This window comes from Dermacentor andersoni, chromosome 3 (genome assembly GCF_023375885.2).
Source record: "Dermacentor andersoni chromosome 3, qqDerAnde1_hic_scaffold, whole genome shotgun sequence".
NCBI classification, from domain to species: domain Eukaryota; kingdom Metazoa; phylum Arthropoda; class Arachnida; order Ixodida; family Ixodidae; genus Dermacentor; species Dermacentor andersoni.
This window is the reverse complement of record NC_092816.1, coordinates 203,959,089-203,985,722: the sequence shown is the minus strand read 5'-3', so window position 1 is coordinate 203,985,722 and position 26,634 is coordinate 203,959,089. Positions and strand designations below refer to the sequence as shown.

Sequence of the window (26,634 nt, the reverse complement as noted above, 5' to 3'; positions counted from 1 at the left end):
CGTGGGTGGCATTGGAGGAGGAGCGAAGAGAGCAAGAGTCAGGCCATGTGCGAGAGATAGTGCCAGGAAAGCATGCAGCTAGAGCCGGGAGCTGGCCTCAGCTACCAAGCTGGTTATGGTGAGGCACGACGGCGCAGCGAGACACAGGAACGGGTGCCAAAGAGCTGCACTCTAAAAAATGGTTTGTTATACCCATTGCGAGGAAATTTTAGCTTCATTAAAATGAGGTTTTCAATACATGGGCATCTATTGGAATTTCAAGGAGATTTCTTCGTTATATAGATTAGTTCGTGATATCCCATTTCGTTATAACGAGGTTTCACTGCAGTGGTGTAGTTGCATAACCCTACTGAAAACATTGCATTGCCGTGAAAATGCGAAAATGCCACACTTTTGCACAGTTGGCGCAAATGACATTTGAGTGGGCGCCGCCAGGAGCAGGCAAGTGGTACTGCAGCAAAATGGTGCAAATGGCATAGTTGGACCACCACTGTATGTAGTCCTCACCGGGGTGATGGTGTCTTTGGACAGCAGCAATGGCAGTGCCTGTTGTGGGTCCAGCGGTGACTTGCGGTCAAGCTTGAGCAAGTCCACAATCCGCAGCCACAGGCTGGAATGGTGCACGGCTGCAGAGAGCAGTAGGTACAATTATTTATAGCTCTAGCTGTTATACATTCTCTCAACTCCCTAATGGAAGCACATTTTATCCTACCACCACCATTGCAGAAAGCTAGGTTTTACGTTTGATATTGCAAGCACTAGCAATAGCTTTAAACTGTCAAGAGTGTGATGAAACATTGTCTAATGAGGGATGAGCATTGTCAAATGCAAAAAACATGCTGTCAAGAAAAAAGAAAGTAAAAGGAAGAGGCATAACACATGTTTTGCACCCATGCAGGGCAGGTTGCTCAAATTAAATGAATGGTGCTAAGATATGGCCCATTGTCATGTGTACTGTTTCCCTTAGGGAAGTAGGTTGGATATGCATATTGTTACGTGTGGAAAGAAACAGGCAACAGAGGCTATTTACACTGAATTTATACTGGAGCCAGACTGCCGGGCACACACATGCCAAAGAGCACAGACACTTAATCGTCTTTTTCGTGGCGGCTCGTCTCTCGAGCATCTGTTGATATCTTAACAATCTGCTTGATACAATAAGACGAGCAGAAAGCAGGATGACGGTGATATTTCTTTTGATATAGCCGTCACTCGTTATAATGGACCGCGATAATCCAATGAAAAAGGTCTGTTCCACCCAAAGCAAAAGCCTTAGTATGTTGTGAAATGAAAAAAAAAAAAAAAAAAAACATTGCATATAACGCAACCTAAACTGTAAGTGAACACAAAAACAACAAAGACATTGAAATTAGAATAAATTGTAAAAGATAAACAGGTTTACACAGTAATCACACAACCACACAGCACGGCGTCCTGTAGTGTTTTTCGGTTGCTTGTTGCTGACAAATGGTAGTTTCTCCGTAATAGAGCATATGCAGCAGAACCCCGTTGATACATTTATGAAAAAAATATATATATCGAGAGAATACAAATTGACTGGGTAAACGTATGATCCAAAGTCACTAAGTAATTTGACAGACTCTACTGTAGTCGACATCTATGTTTATATGTAACGCAAAGTGTTGTGTATATCGTCACAGCACGAGACGCTGACGTATGCTGAACTGGTGAGGCCCGAGAGACACGCTGTGCTTGCGGCTTCGACAGACTAATGCTTGCGCTATTCGAATTAGGCCTGTGTGAGAAGCTTCTTCGAACAGGGCATTTTGGCTGGAAGTTCTGCCTTGCCCACTCAGCACGATTGTTGCGGCACAAGATGCTGATGTACGTCGAGCTGATGGGGCCCAAGCTACCCCGAGAGGCAAATTGTTGTCTTCCCATTGTGCGGGAATCCGAAACAAAATCGAGCTGGTTGGCAATGCCGGAATACAATGCCTACAATGCCACCAGAGTGAAACATGACGCTCACTTGGCGCTGCCCGCAGCAGGGAATGGCGGCATGTTTGGGTTATTGCCTATTAAAAGCGTACAGTAAGCTTCCAACATCACTACACCTCACGCGCTGTAAAACAGATAGTTGAAGATGCTCATTGCAAGAGAGATCTCGGTGGCGATAGCTGTGAATTCGGCATGCGACGACCCGGGAGACTTGCTGGTACCGGCATAAGAAACCAAGTGTGCACCATCATTTTCACACGAGATAGGCGGGCAAGTATTGCAGGCGAGCATTGATGGCAAGCTGCTGGGGTGCGCAGCTACTGTTCCCATCACGTGCACCACATGAAACCTAGTGGCTGGAAAGCGTATCATACGATGGCAGTTGGGTGATGTACTGAACGTTGGTGAGAAAATATTGTGTTTTCCGAAAACATATTAACCATTAAAAAAGAAGCGTAAAAAGAAGGCACTGCACTCGGCGCTATCAGCCATTCCAATCAAAAACGTATATGCATTGGTGAATGCGACGCCCAAGCGTAAGCAGCACAGCATTGTTTCCTCATTATGCGGAAGCCCTGGTAACAGCCGCAGCTGCACAGATGGATCAAGGGAATGCAATCGATGTTGAGTGAATTCAGGTGTGTGCCGCTTCTCCAATGTCATACGGTGCGCTAGCTTGCTTAAGCGTTGGGCTACGTCAGTCCGCGATAAAGGTACAGAAACAAGGGTTGCTCCTTCGTGTGCTTTCCTAGCAGCTTTGTCAGCGAGGTCGTTGCCGGAGATACCGCAATGGCCAGGCAGCCACTGAAACACGACGTCGTGTCCTTTCGCGATCATGTGATGGTGCATTTCTCTTCATATTTTGTGTTCTCAATAGCAAACATTGGCGCCGGGAAGTAGTATGTAACGAGATCGCATCAACGAAGCTCTACAGCATACACCTTGTGGGAGATACGGGTTTCTTCCTCCGTGCTCTTGGGACAAAGGAACGACAGTACACAGTAGTGCAAACAATCACAAGGGCATTTATTGCACCTTTCATAGATCAATGCCTGCTAGCCGAGTTCATATCCCCAAAACATGCCGATGGGCGCGCGACAAATCTAGAAGTCAGACTTACCGCGATCGCATTGCGAGCGAATATGTTCGCCCCATGCTGGATCCCAACGCCTGGTCGTTCGCGTGTACAGTCACGCCAACGGTGTCCAAGGCGGCCACGCGAGACGGTCTCGCAGAAGCATGGTCGGCGCGCGCGCGCGGTACGTCCGGCGCGGTTCGCCGACCCGCCGGGAAAGAGACAGCCCTTTGTCCCTCGGCGCCCGAGTAACCCCGCCGCGGCGCGACGGTCGCGACATCTCTCGCACCGCGCTTGTACCACGCCGCGGGCGCCAGGCCACGCGAGCCGTGCGGGAGAACAGCATATCAGGGGATGCGCTATGCGGGAAAACATCAGGGGATGCGCGAGAGTCGCGCATCCCCACAACCTGCTGGCAGCGGTGTCGAGACATTGCTGTGATTGTCCTCACCTGAGCACACCTATTCACTATATGTGTGTAGAAATGCTCAGACCAGTCAACCAGGTCACAAAGACAGTCTTCCTAATGTGTAAGGTAGAAGAATTATTGGGTTTTACGTGCCAAAACCACTTTCTGATTATGAGGCACGCCGTAGTGGAGGACTCCGGAAATTTCGACCACCTGGGGTTCTTTAACGTGCGCCTAAATCTAAGTACACGGGTGTTTTCGCATTTCACCCCCATCGAAATGCGGCCGCCGTGGCCGGGATTCGATCCCGTGACCTCGTGCTCAGCAGCCCAACACCATAGCCACTGAGCAACCACGGCGGGTTAATGTGTAAGGTATTCAGCAAACTAAGCAAGCACTGATGCAACTGAATACCAGCGCACTGCAATGCTAGTGGTCTACACAGGCAACAAATGTTCAGAACATTATATCCTGCATGCATTTTGCAGTTTAGCTGAGCATTTGAATACAAAAAGGAAGAAAACAGGTAAATAACTGTCTTTGCTGGAAGTGCAGTTTGCAAGTTGAATGGACAACACATGCAACTGCATTCTTTGTTTTCCATTGCATATCACCAACTTTTCCACGAGGCAATGAGGCCGCTGCTCAGCACCACTCACCAAAGACAGGGTGGTGTGCAGGCAGCAAGGACTCCAAGGCAAGGTCCTCTGTGTCCTTGGCATCCAGGTTGGAGCCCGAGCAGATGGCGACCAGAGCCTCCGCCAGGATTTTGGATTCACCTGGCCCACATTCTTCCGCCTGCAATAGAACCAGAAGCGCTGTTGTCTTAATCCCTCATTGTCGATGCAGCAGTATACACACAGGGCTGAAATCTGTTCTCGATGCTGTACCTCAGGCACAGACCTCTGACAAACCCCAACCCTCAAGCAGTCTTCATCTCAGTACTAAAGAGCACCACCGTAGTCGCAACCCTTCAAATACCTCTTTGCAATTTGCCCATAGCTGACCATTGGCCACAAACTTTCACTCGAATCTTGGGACAGCCTCAATGACCTACGAGTCTCTCTGTGCGATTCCTTCGACAGGCTCTAATCCATTTCCTTAAGGGGGGACTCGGGTCTTTGGGACCGACAATCGGCCCAAAATTAGAATTTTCAATTTTTCTTTTTCGCGTTCCTGACGCGTTTCCGAGCCTGTCTCCTACATTTGGTTACAAAATACTGCGTAGTTCTTCCGTTATTGTGATCTAAACATGCGAATCCACAAGCATTGCCCTTTAAATTGGGGACAAATTGCACTCGACTTTCGTCACACACAACTCAATAACTACGAACTCTGCCAGCGCCATTATGGTACCATACGAAAGCTTACATTTCTGGCTTTCTTTATTCGTCGGTCAGCAACACTGCCGGCGCTACGACCACAAAAAAAAAAAAAATATATATATATATATACATATATACAGAAAAATGAATTCACTGCACACACTATTATTGGCCAGTTTGAGCATGTGACCAAGATGGCGAGCCCCCGATTGGTCCCAAGGACCACGAGTGCTTAAACGACGAAAACAGCTGCCATTCTGCCCAAGTCTCGCAACTGCGACGCTGGATATGCTGGAGGTGTAACGAAGTTTCGTTCCTTAATCGTTACTGGCGGAAACTTACGAGATGCAGTAAACTTCTGAAAGTGTTTCCGTCATCAGTCAGCACAGGATACTCGGCAGCTCATACTCGAAGCACAAGAAGCATGCCATATTGCCCGACGTCGACTTGTGGAGTCGCAAGACAATCAGCGGCACTTGTACGACGCCCACCATCGTGACGTCCATTATAAACCGGGTGCCCTGGTTCTCCTTTGGTCGCCGTCGCTACGCGTTTGCCTCTCGGTGAAGTTACTTTCACACTACTCTGGCCCTAACTGTGTCTTGCATCAAGTAACTGACGTCACGTACGAAATCGCCCCTGACACAACAGTGGCTCAGCATCGCTCCGACGTGGTCCACGTCGCGCGTCTTAAGTTGTGTCACTCGCCCGCCTCCTAACTAGCACCGAGCTGGTGCTTGAGCCGCCGGGGGTCATGTGACACGCTCACAAAGATGTTTTCATCTTGATCGGAAGACGACGACGCTCTGGACTTTGTGCGCTGTCTGCCATCTTGTCAGCTGCTACAATTATTGTAAATATCCTGTAAATATATGTCTAACTGTTTTTAACCCCGTTACAATGTTTATTATGCCATGTATAGTTGGTAGATAGCTCACCTCCAAGCAAATTATGCAATAAAGCTGAATTTTTTAATTTCTCGAATTTTGCAAGAAAACTGGATGTATATTTAAAACTAGCACATTGAAATACACAAACTCGGCAAGCTTTATCAATATCGACAAACAATTTTTAAAAAAGCTTTCAGGCGCTGAGTCCCCCTTAACACAGCTTGAGCATGTTTCCAGTTTTTCAGAGCCAGCTGGCCAAAACCGGGGCCTTGGCCCAGCTTCACCTCGCCTTTCTGGCTTGCATCTCTCACAAGTGTTACTACTATACTGCTGCCTCCTAGGACATGAGCGCCGGTTGTGGATCCAAGTTCAACATTAACTCCATTAACAGCTTACGTCAGTGCTACCTCATGCAAAGACTTGCACACTACTAGCTCCCCCTGCAGGCTTGGCTTTTGCTCTGTTGCATCTGCGTGGGACATCATTGCCACAGCATCTGAGCACCTCTGAATGTAACAGACTCACCGACTCACGAAAAAGGCTATTCATGCCTCACAAGTGACTGGGGCAGTAAGAGAAGTTTTCCATAAAAGAAGAGTGACTCCAGCTGCCCAGCACCATGTGGTTTCTGCCTACCACCATCATTGCTTTGGCAAACTGTTTCCAATGGAAGCAATTTAAAAAAAAAAAACAAAAAAAAAACAGCAAAATCATGAGAGAGAAGTTAAGAAGCTGAAGGAAGCAGTGCCACTAGTATTTTTCTAATATGCGTGCAAACAGTTTCTACTCAAAATTATTAACATGGTTCTTTTGCTGCCTGCCTCAGTTGCGACACCAGTTATGGCGAAAAGAAAGACACCTGCTTCAAGCGATACCCACCACCAGGCTAGAAATATGTGCAAAGCACGTCTGCTTCATTATGGGGCTCTGTACCGAGACATCGCTGCTGTGTTCTATGTGGAAGTCCACTTCCCCAGCTTTCTTATGGGATTTGTTGAAGTGTAATGCTTTGCCCGACCATTGCTCATAGCAATGGTACCTTTGCACAGATCTTAGTTGAGCATCCCATGCTCATTCAGCTTCTGTAAAGCCCGATGCAAGCATCATGCTTACCGCCTGCGTTCAATTGGTTCTTCAGTACACAAGCATTTAAAGAGGGACACTCGAATGGAATCAACCAAGGTTGTTAGATTACTCTTCTGGCAACTTTGGAACTTCTTTTTGATGCTGTGAGAATACTTAGCTGTAAAAAAAAATATAGCAAAGAGGCCAGACAACTTTACCATTCAAACGGTTTCAACGTGTTTCACATTCCTCTTGCTTCACCATCACCATCAGAATGCACCTTTAACAGCCAGAAATAGGACCCTCCATGCTCAGCGCTGATCCACCATAGTACGCACAACCCCTTGAACAAGTGGATGCAGAAACAAAACAGCGTGCAGAAGAGAGAGCCATCACCTTCTCCTTCAGATGGCTGTCGACAAAGCTCGAGAACTCGCGCAGCAGAAAGCAGGCAAGGGAGGTGCCACTCAGCACTGACACCAGCTTGCGCACCGTGCTCTGGGCCGACTGGCGCACGGGGTGGCTGGAGTGGCATAGCGCCTTCAGCAGCGGCACCGCAAAGGGCCTGCAAAAAAAAAAAAAAGGGTCCCGTCGCAGTTTTCTTGCAAACACAACTGCATAAGTAGACACAGGAAATGTAAGAAGGTTGGTCAGAACATCAGTTGAGCACATAAGTTGAGCTCAACGACATGCATATACCAAGTGTTGGACGAAAGGGGGCACACAGTCCACTCCCACGTTGGTGAAATTGATGGAAAAAAAAACCTTGCTTTTTGAATGCTAGCAGAACATAGTGCATATTACTCGGTGTCACTACATTATGTGCATATACGCTGATAGCATTCTTTTGTATAAATCAGAAGTTTACTATGTGTGTTCTAGGGAGGTATTGTGTAAGAGTCCACCTAGTGGACATCTCCATTTTGTTTGCTGTTGAAGTTCTGATTGGCTGGGCTGGGCTGTGCATCTGCAGCAGCCAGGTGCCACAGCCAATCAGCACTTCAGCAGCAGAAGAAATGGACATGTCCACTAGTTGGACTCTTAAAGCTGCTGTATTTTTCTTTTTTTTTTGTGCCCATTTAGAAAACACATAATACATCTTGCCGGGCACTAAGTTCTCAGTTCTCACTTGAGATTGGCGAAGCAGGAGTCGGGGTGGTCGAGAATCATTCTTGTGATTAGCTGCAACACCAGGTGATGTGCTGTGAAGAGAAGAGATTACTCATTAAGAAAAGCATGACCTAAACTTTATTATAGTCACACGTGAAGTTCAGAAACAAGAAAGAAATTTGAATAGAGAAATAGCAATTCAGCGGCAGCTTGAAATCACAGATAATTAGCAGAACTTCTGTGATCCAGCAATTTACAATTTTACCGGGGGTATAACTTGAACAGCCAGCACACCCCAGTCTGGATAGTTCAACAATGTGAGTCACAAATGCGCTCAGTCACCACCTATGTCTGTCCATGTCAGGAAATTCTGCACATACTATATTGGACTGCTTGGTGACAGTTTTGCAAAATTAGCAAGATGGTTTCAGCCAACTTACAAAAAAGCAGCCAGTGCTGAATGTGTACTACTGGCTGTATGACCACTTCATGTATACGTTAAGTGGCCATAATTCTGGGCTTACAACTAAAGTGCATTTTTAATTTTTACAGTCATTGGTGAAATAAGGTCCAATAATAAAGCAACTTTTCTAGCTCAAGTTATTTTTTCAACTGCACAACTTTTCAGACACCTCGGCTGTCTCTGTAGCAATTGAACTTGATGAAAGCATATTACTTCACAACCTAAAAGCACAATAAAGAAATAAGCACACAACATGGTTGCCTTTCTTTGTGTATGCTCTGCTACATAAGGTTCGTGAAAGTTGTTTGTAATTATGCAAAAAAAAAAAAACAGTCTATGCTGTGGCAATGGTATCGAATACTGAACAGAGAATCTGAGGGAAAACAATGTTAATCAGAATTGAACCAGAATGTTACAATCTTTTTCACTACAGAAAGAAACGAAAGAGAAAAGAACTAGCATTTTTCGTTCAGGTTGACCCCTTTCTGTAGCTTGCACTACCTGCCCTTTTGGCTCAACCATGTATGTCTCCAGTTACTACATACTTCTGCATATAACTGAACATTCTCACTGACTTTGGTCTGCCTGAATAATTCCTTTAACAAATTTTGTTTTTAACAGACTTGGCAGTAACAAACAGTTAACTACAACGAACCAAATTTTTGGCAAATATTGTCCGCATGGCGCATATAGTACAATATATCTTGTTCCAACAATGTATGCATGTGAAAGTGCATGCACGCAACTTGTTTATTACAGGCCCAAATTCACTCGCAGAGCATTATAGCGGGTAAACACTAGTGGTGTGCGAATAGCAAAATGTTTGAGTGTAAATCGAATAGAACATTTCTCAAATATTCTTTGAATACTTCCAAGTTAAATTACCGCAAAAGTGTACTGCAAAACACGGCCAGAAAAGCAAACTTCTTGTACAACTGGCGTACTCCAGATAGTTATTCCTAGAAAAAAAAAAAGATACAGTCCGATAAAGCTGTTAAAATGAATAGATGAATGGCTAAGTTGAATCGGTGAATGTTGTTATGAAGGAAACCAAGCTACTCGACATGTCCAAGACATTCTGCAAGATTCTGTATTTTGGAGGCAGCTGTACAAGTGAGGAGGAGACCAGCAGCCCCAGTCAATCAGTAGCGGCCAAAATGGACAGTCTACTAGGTCGACTCCTACAGAACACCTCCCCTGCTCTCCTGCCAGTAACAACAGCGCCGGACACTGAGAACAGGCACTCGCCAGACATGCTTGTAGCTGGTATGGCCAGGTACTGCCTTGTAAGATGAGCCAGCAAAGGGTATAAGCTCTTGCACGTCGTTCCTGCCACAAACAACATGGGTCTTCCTTTTTCTGTATAAGAACCACTGGAAAAGATCAGGGACTTGAGGAAGGGAGTATTACATTCCGGTCAAGAATATCACACATTTATTTCGATGACCTTGCGCTCCGTAAGAGACATTCTATATGGACGTCGGTGAACGATGCGGGAGCCATCGGTTTGAATGAGATAAGTGGTGACAAGCGTTTTACCCAGGAAGGGTGAATGGATGTCGAACAAGGCACAGTGCTTTTCCAACAAATCGAGTAGATCTGTGTAGATCTGTGTCTGGGTTGATGGAACTTGTCAGAAGAGAGCAAGAAGAGTCTAGAGGAGGCAAAGTTGATTCCGTCGGGGCAACAGTCAAAGGAACGAGGACAGCGGGTTGAATATCATCAGCGCATGTGATAGTTGATCCACAGGGCAACAATTAGGGATCGGGAGTAGTGTTCAATGCAGTAACCATTGCACACCCATCAGTGAAACGAACAAGGCTGGGAGCAATCACAATTCCTCTAGAGAAATGCAGCCATAAGGGTGAATGAACACGTCGCCATGTACAATCTCGGCGGAACGAACAGCGATGATTTGTTCTCTAGAGGGCCAAAGCACATAATCTGCGGCAGTTACGAAACGGCTATGCGCATCATCTCTAAAATGCCATTGCTGACTGGTGCCGGTTAGGGAAAGGACGCACTGGCGACAGCTGATAAACGCTGAGGCGGATGACAAGAAATCCCAACCCAAATAAGTTTGTAAGTGCCCTCACGTAGCAAGGCGAATACTATGTGATGGCCATCGATGGAGACACGTACTGTACATTGCGCGATCGGGTAAATTCTGGCATTGTTTGCACCACACAAAGAAGCGCCGCAGTAAGGCGTGGTCACTTTTCATAGACAGGAGCATAAATCAGCATGAATGATAGAAATGGCAGCATCAGTGTCAATAAGAGCTTCTACGCGAACACCTTCCATAAACACTAATGATAGATTTGACGGGTGCTCTGGAGGAATTATAGGCAGTCCGATGGATGCAGTTTCCCTTCCTAAAACTGTGGTGTGGAGCCTTCCAAGCGGAAGTCAGGGGCTTGTGAGGCGGGCCGAAGTGGGGACACTGAGCGGCACCAAGATGAGCAGTTGGTGGAAGGAATATCATCTGCATATGGGGGAGATGGCGAACGCTGCGACGAAGGTGGGTATGTCATCCGCTGCTAAGTCATAGGTACACGGGCATCGGAGCATTCTTGAGGAACGTAAATATGCTTCTCGCCCTGTTGGCACTGTCGGCAGAACCGGGAAATGTGTCCTCGGTATCCGCAGTAATAACAAAGAGGACGGGTAGGACGCCAAGCAGGGTAGGAAGGTTGAGGACGAACCTGCACAGATACTGAAGCCACGGATATGTACGCAGAAGATTTGGTCCCAGGCATGGTTGTAAGTGTAGACATTGCGGCGATGTCGGCATATGTAGGTACAGTAGGCTGATTGGCTGGAGCAGCGCGTTCAAACCTCGCAAGCTAAAGCGCGCCTGCCTATCGCTGCTGTGCGGGCGGCGGCGGCGGCGCCTGCTCCCTTCAATGCCGCACCCGCCACGCTTGCATCGTTGTTGCCCCTTGCTCTGTCCGCTTCAACAGACGCCTGCATGCAAGCTGCTCATCCCCTTGAGCTATCTTTTAGATTATTTTCTCAACTTTTTTTTTTCGCAAATTCTTTGCTGCACGCGATGCCAGCAACGAAGCCCAAGACAGTGCAAATGTTTGGTCCGCAGAAGCCGACTTTCTCTTCCTTTTCTTTTTCTAAATTTTAACTTCGTAGCGAACTTCGGAGTTGAGGTCGACATCGCTGCCAGGGTGGGAAACATTGTTGGTACACACAGCTTATGCAGAGCGGCCGCGGAGTGATGCAGATGACGCCAGTCTAGTCAATGGTATGGCCAGCTGAGGGTCACGTGCCTTTGTCGACCAATTACAGCACGCATTGGGTTTCCTTTTTGAGGCGGAATTTTTTCCCTGTCAAATGGACGGAGCCGGTGGTGGTGGGAAAATGAAGCGAGAGACTGCTCTTTCAAACGATATATGGGTAGGCACGACCGAACGACTGCAGGGGCCATCACGCGCCATGGGAAAAGCACTCTTTTACCGAAACTTTGGCACATATTTAGCCCACATTGGTGTCAGAAACACCAATGGTGTCGTTGGTGTCATTGGTGCCACATTGGTGTCAACCTCCTATATGAATACAACAATGAAACCCCGGCCCTCAGTCCTCAGCAGCCGCGAAGCAACTCATCACGGCGGCGGTCAGACCTGCGACGCAGCAGAGGGTGCTAAGAATCCCTGGCTCCGGACAGGCCGCCATTGGAATCTGAAGCTGGCAACGTTTAACGCTAGAACGTCATCTAGTGAGGCGAGTCTAGCAGTGCTATTGGAGGAATTAGAGGGCAGTAAATGGGATATAATAGGGCTCAGTGGGGTTAGGAGGACAAAAGAAGCGTATATAGTGCTAGAAAGCGGGCACATCCTGTGCTACCAAGGCTTAGCGGAGAGACGAGAACTAGGAGTCGGATTCCCGATCAATAATGATATAGCTGGTAACTTACAGGAATTCTATAGCATTAACAAGAGGGTGGCAGGTCTTGTTGTGAAACTTAATAAGAGGTACAAATTGAAGGTCGTACAGGTCTACGCCCCTACATCCAGTCATGATGACCAGGAAGTTGAAAGCTTTTATGAAGACGTGGAATCGGCGATGGGTTAAGTCAAAACAAAATACACCATATTGATGGTCGACTTCAATGCCAGGGTAGGCAAGAAGAAAGCTGGAGACAAGTCAGTGGGGGAATATGGCATAGGCTCTAGGAATAGCAGGGGAGAGTTATTAGTAGAGTTTGCAGAACAGAATAATATGGAGATAATGAATACCTTCTTCTGCAAGCGGGTTAGCCAAAAGTGGACGTGGAGGAGCCCAAATGGCGAGACTAGAAATGAAATAGACTTCATACTCTGCGCTAACCCTGGCATCATACAAGATGTGGACGTGCTCGGCAAGGTGCGTTGCAGTGACCATAGGATGGTAAGAACTCGAATTAGCCTAGACTTACGGAGGGAATGGAAGAAACTGGTACATAAGAAGCCAATCAGTGAGTTAGCGGTAAGAGGGAAACTAGAGGAATTCCGGATCAAGCTACAGAACAGGTATACGGCTTTAACTCGGGAAGGGGACCTTAGTGTTGAAGTAATGAACGACAATCTTATGGGCATCATTAAGGAGTGTGCAATAGAAGTCGGTGGTAACTCCGTTAGACAGGATACCAGTAAGCTATCGCAGGAGAAGAAAGATCTGATTAAGAAACGCCAATGTATGAAAGCCTCTAACCCTACAGCTATAATAGAACTGGCAGAATTTTCGAAGTTAATCAACAAGCATAAGACAGCTGACATAAGGAACTATAATATAGATAGAATTGAACAAGCTCTCAGGAACGGAGGAAGCCTAAAAGCAGTGAAGAAGAAACTAGGAATAGGCAAGAATCAGATGTATGCGTTAAGAGACAAAGCCGGCAATATCATTACTAATATGGATGAGACAGTTCAAGTGGCTGAGGGGTTCTATAGAAATTTATACAGTACCAGTGGCACCCACGACGATAACGGAAGAGACAATAGTCTAGAGGCCACAAGTAACGCCTGAAGAAGTAAAGAAAGCCTTGGGAGCTAACCAAAGGGGGAAGGCAGCTAGGAAGGATCAGGTAACAGCAGATTTGTTGAAGGATGGTGGGCAGATTGTTCAAGAAAGACTGGCCACCCTATATACACAATGCCTCATGACCTCGAGCGTACCGGAATCTTGAAAGAATGCTAACATAATCCTAATTTATAAGAAAGGGGACGCCAAAGGCTTGAAAAATTATAGACCGATCAGCTTACTGTCCGTTGCCTACAAAGTATTTACTAAGGTAATCGCAAATAGAATCAGGAGCACCTCAGACTTCTGTCAACCAAAGGACCAGGCAGGATTCTGTAAAGGCTACTCAACAGCAGACCATATTCACACTATCAATCAGGTGATAGAGAAATGTACGGAATATAACCAACCCTTATATATAGCTTTCATTGATTACGAAAAAGCATTTGATTCAGTTGCAACCTCAGCAGTCATAGAGGCATTACGGAATCAGGGTGTAGACGAGCCATATGTAAAAATACTGAAAGATACCTATAGCAGCTCCACAGCCACCATAGTCCTCCATAAAGAAAGCAATAAAATCTCAATAAAGAAAGTCGTCAGGCAGGGAGATACGATCTCTCCAATGCTATTCGCAGCGTGTTTACAGGAGGTATTCAGAGACCTGGAGTGGGACGAATTGGGGATAAAAGTTAATGGAGAATACCTTAGTAACTTGCGATTCGCTGATGATATTGCCTTGCTTAGTAACTCAGGAGACCAATTGCAATGCATGCTCACTGACCTGGAGAGGCAAAGCAGAAGGGTGGGTCTAAAAATTAATCTGCAGAAACCTAAAGTAATGTTTAACAGTCTCAGAAGAGAACAGCAGTTTACGATAGGTAGCGAGGCACTGGAAGTGGTAAGGGAATACATTTACTTAGGGCAGGTAGTGACCACGGATCCGGATCATGAGACTCAAATAATCAGAAGAATAAGAATAGGCTGGGGTGCATTTGGCAGGCATTCTCAGGTCATGAACAGCAGGTTGCCATTATCCTCAAGAGAAAAGTGTATAACAGCTGTGTCTTACCAGTACTCACCTACAGGGCAGAAACCTGGAGGCTTACGAAAAGGGTTCTACTTAAATTGAGGACTACGCAACGAGCTATGGAAAGAAGAATGATGGGTGTAACGTTAAGGGATAAGAAAAGAGCAGATTGGGTGAGGGAACAAACGCGAGTTAATGACATCTTAGTTGAAATCAAGAAAAAGGAATGGGCATGGGCAGGACATGTAATGAGGAGGGAAGATAACCGATGGTCATTAAGGGTTACGGACTGGATTCCAAGGGAAGGGAAGCGTAGCAAGGGGCGGCAGAAAGTTAGGTGGGCGGATAACATTAAGAAGTTTGCAGGGACAACATGGCCACAATTAGTACATGACTGGGGTAGTTGGAGAAGTATGGGAGAGGCCTTTGCCCTACAGTGGGCATAACCAGGCTGATGATGATGATGGTGTCAGAAAATTATATTACGGCTTAGAATGCGAAAAATTTGGCAAACGGTAGAATCATAGTTGGAAACTCCGAAAATACCGTTTCAAAGATATTGATTTTTTCTGCGATTTTTTTGTCTCTAAAACCCGCCCCCCACCCCTTAAAATGCTGAATCCATCCACTTAACGATTTGAAACCATCGTGCTCCTGAATGCTTGCAAAGCATGTGGTTTTTGCTTGAAACATCAGACAGCTGACAGGCTCACACTTCTTTGAACCACCTAAACAAAGCGCTGTCAACATCTTCATACTTAGACACACATATCAGTTTCCTTGCTAGGGATCCAGAATCGTCTTGCAGCTTATGTTGCACCTTCTCTCTGTTCTTCCAACGTGACGACACTGTTGTGTAGGCAACGCTGCATCTCTGCGCACCCCACATGACTCTCAATGTCTCTGATGCTGCTTTGCTTCACCTCCAAGATAAAGCCTGCTATTTCCTAGTTTCTAGAGAATTGGATGCCACAGGAATGCTAGCAGCACAGCGCGACAGGAGGAGGTGCAAGACTGAACACAAGACCGTGAAAACACATGTTCCAGTAGTAAGGCCCAAGATGCTGGCAATGCACTGCTCTAGCTTCGCCAAACACCACAAACAAAACTGGCAAGAGTGGCAGCTGTGCTGAGCGAGCTGTCCACCCCCGTGATTGAGCCTGCCCAGTACCCTTACTGAATGGCACAGCACATGAAGCATGCATCCAATCAGAGCATTCAGCGTTGGTGGCATGAGTGCAATGAGAAGGGGGGAAAAATGAAAGAAAGAAAGGAAAGCGGCTGCACGCACTTTGTTTTGTTGTCCAACTTGTCTTAAAACTTCTCTTCTCCCTCGCAAGCTCCGACTTCGTCGCTTCCTTCGATCTTTTTGTGGACGACGCAGAGCAGTATGCTCGCTCAGCTCGCTGGCTCTACCGCACAATGGGCACTGGTTTCTGAGGAACTGCAGTATATGCAGTCTTCTGTCATGGACAGTTGCATGTTAAGTGGTATGCTAACACATCAAACTCAATGGGAAGTGAACTGGTGGTCAGAAAAAGTTGCATTATATCCGGTCCTGCACTGTAGGCAGTTGTTATAAATGGTCTAGGCTGTATACACAAAAAAATCATAGACTTTATTTAACAATTGAATGCATGTTAAAATGTTTGCTTTTGTTCAATGTGCTTATAGATTGCTCTATTTCAAGCAGTATGTTGCACAATCTTTGCAGTAAAGTTACCAGTATAATGATGATTTATTGAGGTCCCAAGTGTTTCAATGTGTTTGTAGAGTGAAACCTCATTAAACCGTAGTTGGCCGGAGCTCGGAAAAAGTATGTACTAAACGGTAGTACTGTTAACCAAAACAGCAGCATGAGATCGCCCACTTAGCTGTCAAAAACAGAAGAGAGATTGTGATGAAAGGGGAAAAAACATGCAGTATTTATTTACTTCGCGTGACGAAAGAGTTATTTTCATTTGATGCTGCGGTGGCCTAGCAGTGACGACAGCGGCTTCTTACTTACTGAAGCTGCGAACTAGTTTTTCAGCCAGCCCCCTCTTCTTGGCAAACACTCGCATGCCAGATTCCTTGTTGGCGTTGCATATTCTCTGTACCCGTGGGCGTTAGTGCTGCAGAAGTCACAGGGTGCCTTTTCCATTGCAGCGTGCTGTTCTCGTCACGACGATTGCATTCATGAGGCTGACGTTACACACAGCTTCTGCCACTGTTGGGCATGAATCACCCGTGCTGTTGCTTTGCATGTCATCCTCATCACTGTTGTTAGGCGACACTTAGCAACAACAGAGACAACAATGGCGAAAAGTTCAACCTCATAGCCGAAATCTCTTTTCTTCCGTTTCTTCTATGCTCAGCACCTGCTGTTTTTTTATCAGAGCTTCGGCATGATGAGAGTCCTAGCTTGCACGGCGCCACAACATGCTCTGGCACGGCGGCATGGTGCCAAAATGATGTTGATGTTGCTTCACGCACAAATGCACAGGGCGCTTGGAGGCCATTGTTCTGATCTCTGAGGCTTGTTGTTCTGCCAGGCCGCCCGATGGGGACGATGCACTACCGTGATTGTGCGAGGAAAAGTAGAAACACTACGTGTTAACCGATACGTACGCAATAAGCTGGTACGGTTTATGCGGATACAAAACACATCTTCACGGTGGTAGCAGTGCTGCCGGGCAACTTCTTTGCATTCCAAATGCCACACATCGTAGTCAACAGTAGAAACATGTCGCGTGCCAGCGCCGACTAATTCATGTCACATTCGATAGCACAAACGACGTCTAATTTTTCTTCTATGCTAAGCACCCGGCGTCTTTTTTTCCCGAGTTTCGGTATGACGTGAGTTCTCACTTGCACGACGCCACAACACTCTCTGGGAGGAAACACTATGTGTTAACCGATATGTACGCAATAAGCTGGTACGGTTTATGCGCATACAAAACACATTATGTTCAATGGCCGCTGAGTCGTGGATTTGACTTTACTACTTTTAAAACAAAACTAGTCGTGTGTTCAAGCATATTTCTTTCTTATTCTATTATTTATTTCTACACAATGATTTGTTGTTATGCGTCTTTTACTAGTATTTATGACAATAGCAGCTGATTTAGGACGGTAAAAAGAAAAACATACACCTGACTTCTGTACACTGTTCGGTTTATTTATGTTGGCATGCTGTATTTGTTATGCGCCTGTCTGCCAGTATTCGGGGGTGCAGACCTCGTCAAGCCTGATGAATGGCTTTTTGTCTGTACCCACCAAGTGTCTTCGATACTGAAATAAATGATTGATTGATTGATTGATTGATTGTTTAAGCGGGTATGGTTTAACGAGGTTTTACTGTATATACTATTTCATCATGGCTAGATAAACCTATATTCTACCGCATTTATTCGTATCTAGGCCGATGGTGTTTTTAAATAATTGTATACCAAACTCTAGGGTCGACTTATATCAAAGGATTTTAAAGAACACGCCAGGTTTTAATTGAAATTGATAAATATGGTCCATAGCTAGCGCCATCTAAACAAGTCAGTATCACAGCAGCCACTAGCCACGCCAGTAGCCAAATGAAGTATGTGAGCTACGTTGCCATTTTGACTTCTGTGCCTGTGTCGTATCGGCGTGCAGCGTGGCATTATTGTAATGGCACTAAACAGACGATGCCACTATAGTGCCACTTTCAAACGAAAGTTGTGATAGCCACAGAGGCATTGTCAAACGTTCAAGCCGTGTGGGACTTTGGCATCAATGAGAAAAGCATCAGCCATTAGAGGAGGCAATGGGAGATGCTTTTCGCATGCGCTGCAATGAGGATGGCATTTACCAGACCACAACAGCGATGATGACATAGAATGAGCTCGGAATGCTGATGTTCAATAAATGCGGTTTTCATTTTGTGGACGCTGTCCTCCCTTTTTTGTTGGCCTACATTCGAAGCACATTTTTCTTTTTTATTTCTGGCTTTGCACTTTGGGGGGTTGGCTTAGAATCGGGGGCCGGCCTATATTTGAGTAAATACAGTGTTCTATTAAGATCTTCAATGCCACACCAAGCTCCGACAATGGCAGAGCCCCTTCACAAGTCCCATGATTCAGAGCTTCCATTGTTCATCAAACTGCTCTTTGGGGCGAAGCAATGAGTAAAAGGCCTGTCTTACTATCTTCTGATGCCGTCTGCAGAAACTTGTCAGCAAAGAATGGCTGCTTTTCTGGGTCTAGAAGTTGTGTAACCATGTTCTTGATCTTGTTCTCTGTAAGCAATAAAAGGAGAGGTATTAGTGACTGATGAGACTTAAGACAGAATGCTACACCAAGATGAGTTAAAGTGCTTAAAACTGACTGCGTGATAACAAACCATTATAGTGGCAAAGCAAGCTGTTCAAATTCTGGAATTTTCTATTGAAACTTGGTGGCTCCACTGGCTTAAAGGGACACTAAAGGTAAATACTAAGTCAATGTGGACTGTTTAAATACCATTCCAGAAACCTCACAACATTTGTTTCGTGCCAGGACTTCGTTTACGAGAAAATTGCATCTGAACGGTCCGAATACCTTTTTCACAATTCAAATATCTCGCCACCCTACCGGTGAAGTGGTGACGCTGCATATGCCATCACCACCCTTTGCTGCCGTCGCTGAGTAAAACGGTGCCCAACAGACGGCAGTACCGAGCGAAGACAGACTGGTGGATTCGCCGCTGCAGCTGCTTTTTCATCAAGTGGCGTAGGCTGTTCGGGCATCCCGCAACATCACATGGAAGTTGAATTCTCTGCTATTTCCAGTTTGTGCGAGTTTCGCGAGCAAGCAAAATCAGTGCAGCACTATGCAATAACAAAACTACTGACACGCGAAAACATGGGCGGTGGGGAGTATAGCAATAACGAAACTGTTCGATAACCCGCGACGCTGGCAAGGGTAATTTCAATTAGTCCTTTTTTTTAAAAAATGAAAGAGAACTGAAAAAGTAGCATTTTACTTCGTCTTGTACTAGAATACAAGATGTTTTTTGCAACGAGTGGTTCAGTACCAGTGAGAGAATTTAAGTGAGGTGTGCTTTCGTCATCGGGAAAGTACTTGAATGTTACAGGAGAGTTTCTAATCATTAATGTACTGCATTTCCCTCAATTTCTTGATTATTAAGGCTTCGTTTGTGATCATATTGGTGCCTTAGAGATACTCTAGCACTAATCTATCACTATATCTTGACTTAATATTTGCCTTTATTGTCCCTTTTGGATGACCTCTGTCAAGACTTGTATAGTACTCAGATAAAACAAGCCATTGCAGCAGGCAGCAAATCACCACTTCTCGCTACAAGACAAGAACTTTACCCTAATAGGTATTCAGGGCAGTGTTTAACGAAGTGACAAGTTCTAATAGACAACCTTCCACAACTGTTCCCTGTGAAAACAAGTTAAATGTCTTAATGCAGCACCTCTCTTCTTTTCTGGAATGGGGGATGAGGGGGGGGCGAGGGGGGCCTTCCATCATTGAGCATTCCTGGTTCAGCCCTGCTGCAACATACAGCGCTTCAATAAAACCACTTCTACCTCCAATCCTTGATTCCTGCTGAATGACCCAGAAGAATCTGTGCATAAAAATGCTTAGAACACTAAACAATTTTTGTTTCGTACTAAATAAATAGCTTCTTTCCACACTGAAGCGTGTGTATATATATATATATATATATATATATATATATATATATATATATATATATATTACGATACCATTGAGCAATGCTCAAGAGACGAGCCGCCACGAGTACGATGAAGTTGGTCGGTGCCCTTGGCACGAGCGAGTGTCAGCCTGGCTGCCTGGCTCCAGTGTAAATAGTGTGTAAATAGCATCATTCGCCTGTGTCTTTCCACACGTAACAATATATATATATATATATATATATATATATATATATATATATATATATATATATATATATATATATATTCCACTGTATATATATATATATATATACAGTGGAACCCCAGTTATACATTCCCCAGTTTTGCGACGATCCGGGTTTTACGATGGATTAGCGCAGTCCTGGCAAAGTCCCCATAGAAGCAATGCATTAAAAACCCCAGTTATCCGACGCAATTTTACGTCTGACCCGTGTTATATGACAACCCTCGCGAAGCGCGGGACGGAACAGCGGACGAAAGAAAAGTGCTGCGGGTCTCTTTCCTCGCTCAGTCTCTCTGAAATAGCGCCTTTTTCTTCTCCACAATCACTTTCTCCCTCTCTTCTCGGTGGCGTCGCCTCTCGTCACGTTGGGGAAGCGTTTCTCTCCTTCCAGTTTCCCAGCAGCAGATCGCCGACAAGGTAGCTTGGAGAGGCCTAGGTTAACCACACATGCTCTTCGTTGTAATCGTAGCGATGAGCGTTCAGCAAAGGTTTTGAGTTGTGTGGAGCAACGCGATGCACGATGTCCCGAAAGCGGACAGTTCTGTCGCTCAGCGATAAGCTGAATATTATTGAGGAAGCGGAAAAGCGGCATGGAGCCACGAAAGCCAGCGTTGCCCGGGACTTTAATATACCCGAATCTTCGCTTAAGACGATCCTGGCAAACAAAGTAGTGATATTGCAGAATATCAACAAGTTCGGGCCCAAGCAGAAAGCGGCACAAGAAGGACAGCATGAGAAGTTAGAAAAACTTCTCGTCAAGTGGCTGCATCAAGCACGGAGCTCTGCGATCAACGTTGACAGCGCCATTCTAAAAGAAAAGACGGACCTTGTGACATTGCGTCTGGGCATTGACGACTTTCAGGCATCAAACAGGTGGCTGGATCGCTTTAAAAAACAAAACAGGATTGTGTACAGCCGCTCCCGCGGAGAAAACACTTCTGTGGACATTTCGACGGTTAACGAGTGGATGGAGTCGCTGCCGGAGATGATTGCTGCATACAAGCCCTGCGACGTTTTCAACGCTGATGAGAGCGGTATTTTTTACCATATGCAGCCCGAGCAAACCCTTGCGTTTTAGGGTGACAGCTGTCATGGTGGCAAGCATAGTAAAGAGCGTGTGACGGCACTATTCTGTACTAACAAGGACGGTTCCGAGAGGCTGCCCGTGCTCATTGTTGGAAAGTTTACAAAGCCATGGTGCTTTAAGAACTTGAAGACGCTGCCGTGCGGCTACAACTTCAACAAAAAGGTGCGGATAACGTCTTCGTTCTTCAGCAATATTTTGCAGCAGCTGGATAACAAAATGGGTGCTAAGGCGAGGAAAATATTGCTTTTCGTGGACAACACACCGTGCTACCACCCGATACGTCCAGCCTGAGGAACGTAAAGGTTTTTTTTTTTTTTCCCACCCAACTGCACAAGCCTGCTGCAGCTGCTGGATGCCGGCATCATTAAATGCGTCAGGCAAGGGTACCAGAAGCGGTTAGTGCAGCGTCGGCTTGCAGCTATGGAGCGCAGAGAGTTGGAGAAAAAGATCACTGTGCTCAACGCTATGCATTTTATTGCCAGTTCGTGGAACGCATTGTCACGAAGCACAATCGCTAACTTGTTCAAGCACTGTGGCTTTAAGCGAGAGACTGCCTCCTCTGCTGGGGATGCAACAACCTCAATGTCGCTCGAGTCCGATGCAGGCTTCGTCGTCAACGATTTCGAGGATTTAAACCTCACCACGACCTTCCCCAAGTACGTGGAGGCCGACGACAACGTTGCGATCTTCGGCAAGGTGTCGCTGGATGACGCCATCGAGGAGGCTTTGCCTCGTGCCAACACCTCTGCGACATCGGACGAGGATGACGACGACGCCACAGGCGCCGTGCCTGTGCCTACCACATTTGCCGAGGTGCTACGGCACATAGACGGTATCCGGAACTTCATCTGTTCATGCGACGCCACAGAGGACCTCCGTTTGGACGTTGCCCAACTCGAGCGAAAGTTCTTGGTTCACGGATCAAACAAGGTCCAAAAGAAACTTACTGACTTTTTCTAAAGTTTGCGCCAGCTGGCGGGAGTTGCGGCAGTGGGCAGTGGAGTGCCGTAAAGGTTCGTTTGAATAAAGCATGATTGGTACCTGTACTGCAGAATTAATTCTTATCGCATTTACTTTTTTGTTAATTTAGGTTTCCAAGCCCTGCAGAGAATGTTAGTACCGTACTTTCGCGATTCTAAGCACTCCCCGATTCTAAGCACCCCCCCTCTATTCTCGCGAGAAAATTGGGAAAAAAGTTTGTATGCAAATCTAAGCACCCCCCTTTTTGTTAGGAAGAGCGTGTAGCCAAGGCCGTCAAGCGCGCTTGCTCACTATGTCATCGAGCCGGAGCCGTCGGAGTCCCGAGGTGGCACGGCGTCCGCAGCGCGAGTACACCGTACAGCCGGACTGTACGGCGAAATCTGCAGAAAGCGTCCCCATCAACCACGGCAAAGTGGATTTCGGACGCGTGGAAGCGGGTCCAAGTGGACGTTGTGGTCAAATCATTTAAGAAATGCTCGATCCCAAACCACTTCGACAGAACGGAAGACGACTTGCTGTGGGATACCGCAAGCGGCGGTTCAAGCGGTGCGACCAACTCGAGTGGCAGTGATAGTAAATGAGCATCTCACACAAGTGGTGGGTTCACTGTCTGCACAGATTTTTCTTTTGAATGTTTGCAAAATAAAATGTTATTTCTCGCACCCGTCTCGTCGTGATGTTGCAGCAAAGAGGGAGGGGGGGGGGGGTTCGTTCTAGATTTTTCGAATCTAAGCACCCCCCCTCACTTTGGGCATCGCGATCGTGAAAAAAAGGGGGTGCTTAGAATTGAGTAAATACGGTAGTTTACATTGAAGTTTCTCGTAAATCCACTGCGCGAAATAAGTAGTATTTTTATAGGCGTCACTTATGTTGGGATTTTACAACGCCCACATTTTATGATGCTTTTTTTGCGATACCGAGAAAGTCGTATAATCGGGGCTCCACTCTGTGTATGTGTATATAGAATATATATATATATATTTACCCTTTGAGGGTCGATTTTTTTGCCATATGCAACCGCCCAAGGTCGATTTTTTTTATTGCAGATTCCAATTCTTCTTGGGGACTCATTCCGCAAAAAATTTACCGCATTTTTTCGTAAAGTGGGAAAAAAATATTTTGCGTTGGTACATATGTACTCTTCGTTCATGAATAACAACAATAAAGAAGGAAATAAACTTATAAGAATTAAAAATGTAATGCATTTTTCTACACATAGTTCAAGGCCTTGAAAATGCACACATAAGAATATTTTGCAAGACTCAAATGCTCCTGCTCTTGCACTAATATGTACATCCATAGCATAATGGAACTGCATAGGTGCGTGCAGTCAATAAAACTGCGTGGTTGTGCACCCGTCAAAAAAGCACGTGTGACAAACTTCTGCTAATCTCCATCTTATCGCCAACCAGAGGCAATTAGTTTTCGCAAGTGTCAAAAAATAAATAAAAAGCAACGGAAACGCAAGCACGGCAGCATCCTTTCTATGTGCACCCCTATGAGTATTAAACAAGCGAGAGACAGGCGGTCACCCTTTGAGCGATTAGTAACGAGACAGCCATCAGTTCTGCAAGCGCAAGAAGCCTAAATCGCCCGCGCGCACGCCAATGCACGAGCGGTAGTATATAGACGTGCGAGAGCGAACTAGCGCTAAAACAAACCATGCAACGAAAACCGAGAGAGGGAGGCGTGCAAAAAACATTCCCTGTATTCCCATATAGTGGCAGCACATGACAGAAAAGAAAGAGTTTGGAAATTGGCACGCTTTTTAAACGTACAAATGGCACCGTAAATATATGGCATCGACCATTTTTGGACTTGGTTGCGGTGCTGTATATTTACGCCATTGACCCTCAAAGGGTTAAGTCAACATTCATTCGGCATCTTACCATGCAATCTGAAGAGCGCGAGTGAACCAATCTTGATGTGCATTGTGCAACAGATAACAGAATTTGTTCAGTTAAACAGCCATTGAAACTCCATTGTTGATGGGCTCAACAGCAGTTGAAAGTGCCTTTCTAACTTAGGCCTGGCTGAACTGCAGAAGCAATAAATGGACAACACAGGGCAACACTAAGTAATACAGCTCTACACAGTATGGCAATATCACAGTGTGAGCCATGCGGCAGTATCTGACAAGGTGCTCACTCAGGAAAGGGGGAGGGGGGCACCCCACGCACTGGATATTTTTTGAAGTAGGCTTTTTTCCCAAAATCTATAACCTTGAAATCAGTCCCGACCGTAAATGCAAATTTTGCCTTTAGGTGTGGCTTCACAGCAGCACCACTTTCACTTCATGTTTGACTTTACGGCAGCATGTGTTGTGATGACGTGAAGCCACACTACAAAGCGATATGCACGCTAGTATGAAGCCCCTCCTAAGCCCAAAATTTGCATCTGCCGTATTTACTCACATAATGATCGCACCCCGAACTTGCCACAGCGACATGTCGTGTGCCAAATCTAGCTAATAATGATAGCACTTACCATCTGTCGAATGCTACGCAAACAACTCTTCAAAGCAAATCAAGCAGTCTGCACGCACCAAACATTCTTAAGCAGATGCCCCATCATTCCTTTAATCACTTTCCGCACTTCCATGACAAAAAAAAAAAAAAAAGCTACAACCGCACTTGCCTTTATTATGTGTAGGCTTTATAATGGTTGTGGTCAACAACAGAAAAGGCGCCTTTCGATTCTTCTTGTCTGAACTAATCGGTACGCAACAAACCACGAGCGGAAACGATAGCAGCCACGTTTACACCGATATGTTAGAAGTGTACCTTATTCATACGCCAACACTAAGATATTCACCCACCATAAGCGGAAACATGCCATATTAGGATAGTAGTGAAGACAAATGCTGCAGTTTCCACAGCATGCCCGTCATGTGTTTCTATGTCACTGGCAGCTAAGCGTGCCCATCTCCGCTTCCGACCCCTCAAAGTGGACATGGCTACGTTACTGCCGCGAACTTGTAGATATTAGCAATAATATTCATTACTGATACCGAAGAAACTGTTTCAATGCATGTAATGTACTCACGAGAAGAAAAAAAAATCTTGTTCGCATTATGCTTGCTCCGCCGGCCGCCATTTCTGTTTTCGTGTCCTGCACTGTTACTGTTAGTTGACCTGTTGTCATCCCGCAGCAAACGCGGGATAACAAATTTTTTTTCCTTTTCGCGGGAATTTTAACCCACGTAATGATCGCACCCCTGAATTTGCGTCAATATTTTTGACGAAAAAGTGCGATCACTATGCAAGTAAATACGGTAAAATCTTCACTGTCAGATGTGCCTATCTGGCTCTGTCGCTACCTATGGCTAGCAGGAGGACTTCCCAGAGGTCCACCCACATACGGTATTTCATGAACATTGAGCAGGCCAGATGCCCGACACTGGCCAAGAGTGATGCCTCTTCTAAAGCCTGTGCACAATAGCACAAATGCATGGAGAAGAGACCTGTTTTGGTGCAACTGCCCAGTCGAGCTACCAGTTTTAAGTGGACTCTTCCTCACAACCTCAACTATGAGTTCAGCTTCCATTACATCAAAGAAAACATTGACTGGAGCTACACTGACAAGCAATGTTTACAGAATGAGGAAATTCCCATTTACATCGATGTCCCCCATTCCTCTAAACCCCAATCATACCTTGGCCAGTTCTTCATCAGATCTGCATCATACTACTGCAAGCAGATTCAGCTGGTGCAGTTGGTGCAAATAATACTCCCAAGTTTTCTTCCTAGATGCACACTTTCATTAAAATGCTGTGTGAACGCCTTGCGGGAACCTTCTGCTCCCAAAGCAGCTGTTCTCACCACATGGTAAAGCCTCCCGTCCCCTAGCAGACTGTCCACAGGAAATACAAATGCCACCAGCAACACCAAGCAGGTTCCACTAATCCCGTTCAGCTCTCTTTATTCCCAATTGAGCAGCAAGCAAGGAAGTCTCCAATGCCACTTGCTCTGGCACTTTACTACATGTCGGTAATCATCAATGTTCTGCTGCAGCAGATGCCATGGCCGCCTGTAGCCGATTTGGTAAGTTGGAAACTTTACTCATCTAGCCAATGCCTTCAAGGAATCCCTTAGTCAGATTACTTTCAGCTAGCTGGATTGCTTGAAGTATCAGCTGCAAATGTAATAAACACTTTCCAGGTTTACTGTGAGCCACTGCCACCAAGCGTAACGTAAGTGAACAACCGGGCACAGCAGCAGCATTTTCACAAACTGGTTGAGGCTCAAACACCCGACCTCTGCTTGCAGCGGAGGGATGGATGTTTCCTAGAGCTTAAAGTGGACTGCGATTGGCAGTCCAT

At 45.8% G+C, this 26,634-nt stretch overlaps 1 protein-coding gene across 1 annotated transcript in view; it reads right to left on the bottom strand.

Annotated features, from left to right (window-relative positions):
• Positions 1 to 26,634, bottom strand: part of l(3)80Fj (lethal (3) 80Fj) — a 378,408-nt gene that overhangs the window by 251,848 nt on the left and 99,926 nt on the right. The window contains exons 15-19 of the mRNA XM_050172680.3: positions 18,499 to 18,591; positions 7,853 to 7,925; positions 7,120 to 7,288; positions 4,103 to 4,241; positions 508 to 626 (exon numbers count right to left, since the gene is read on the bottom strand). Of these exons, the coding sequence (XP_050028637.2) occupies positions 508 to 626; positions 4,103 to 4,241; positions 7,120 to 7,288; positions 7,853 to 7,925; positions 18,499 to 18,591 (593 nt within the window). The remainder of the gene's footprint in view (positions 1 to 507; positions 627 to 4,102; positions 4,242 to 7,119; positions 7,289 to 7,852; positions 7,926 to 18,498; positions 18,592 to 26,634) is intronic.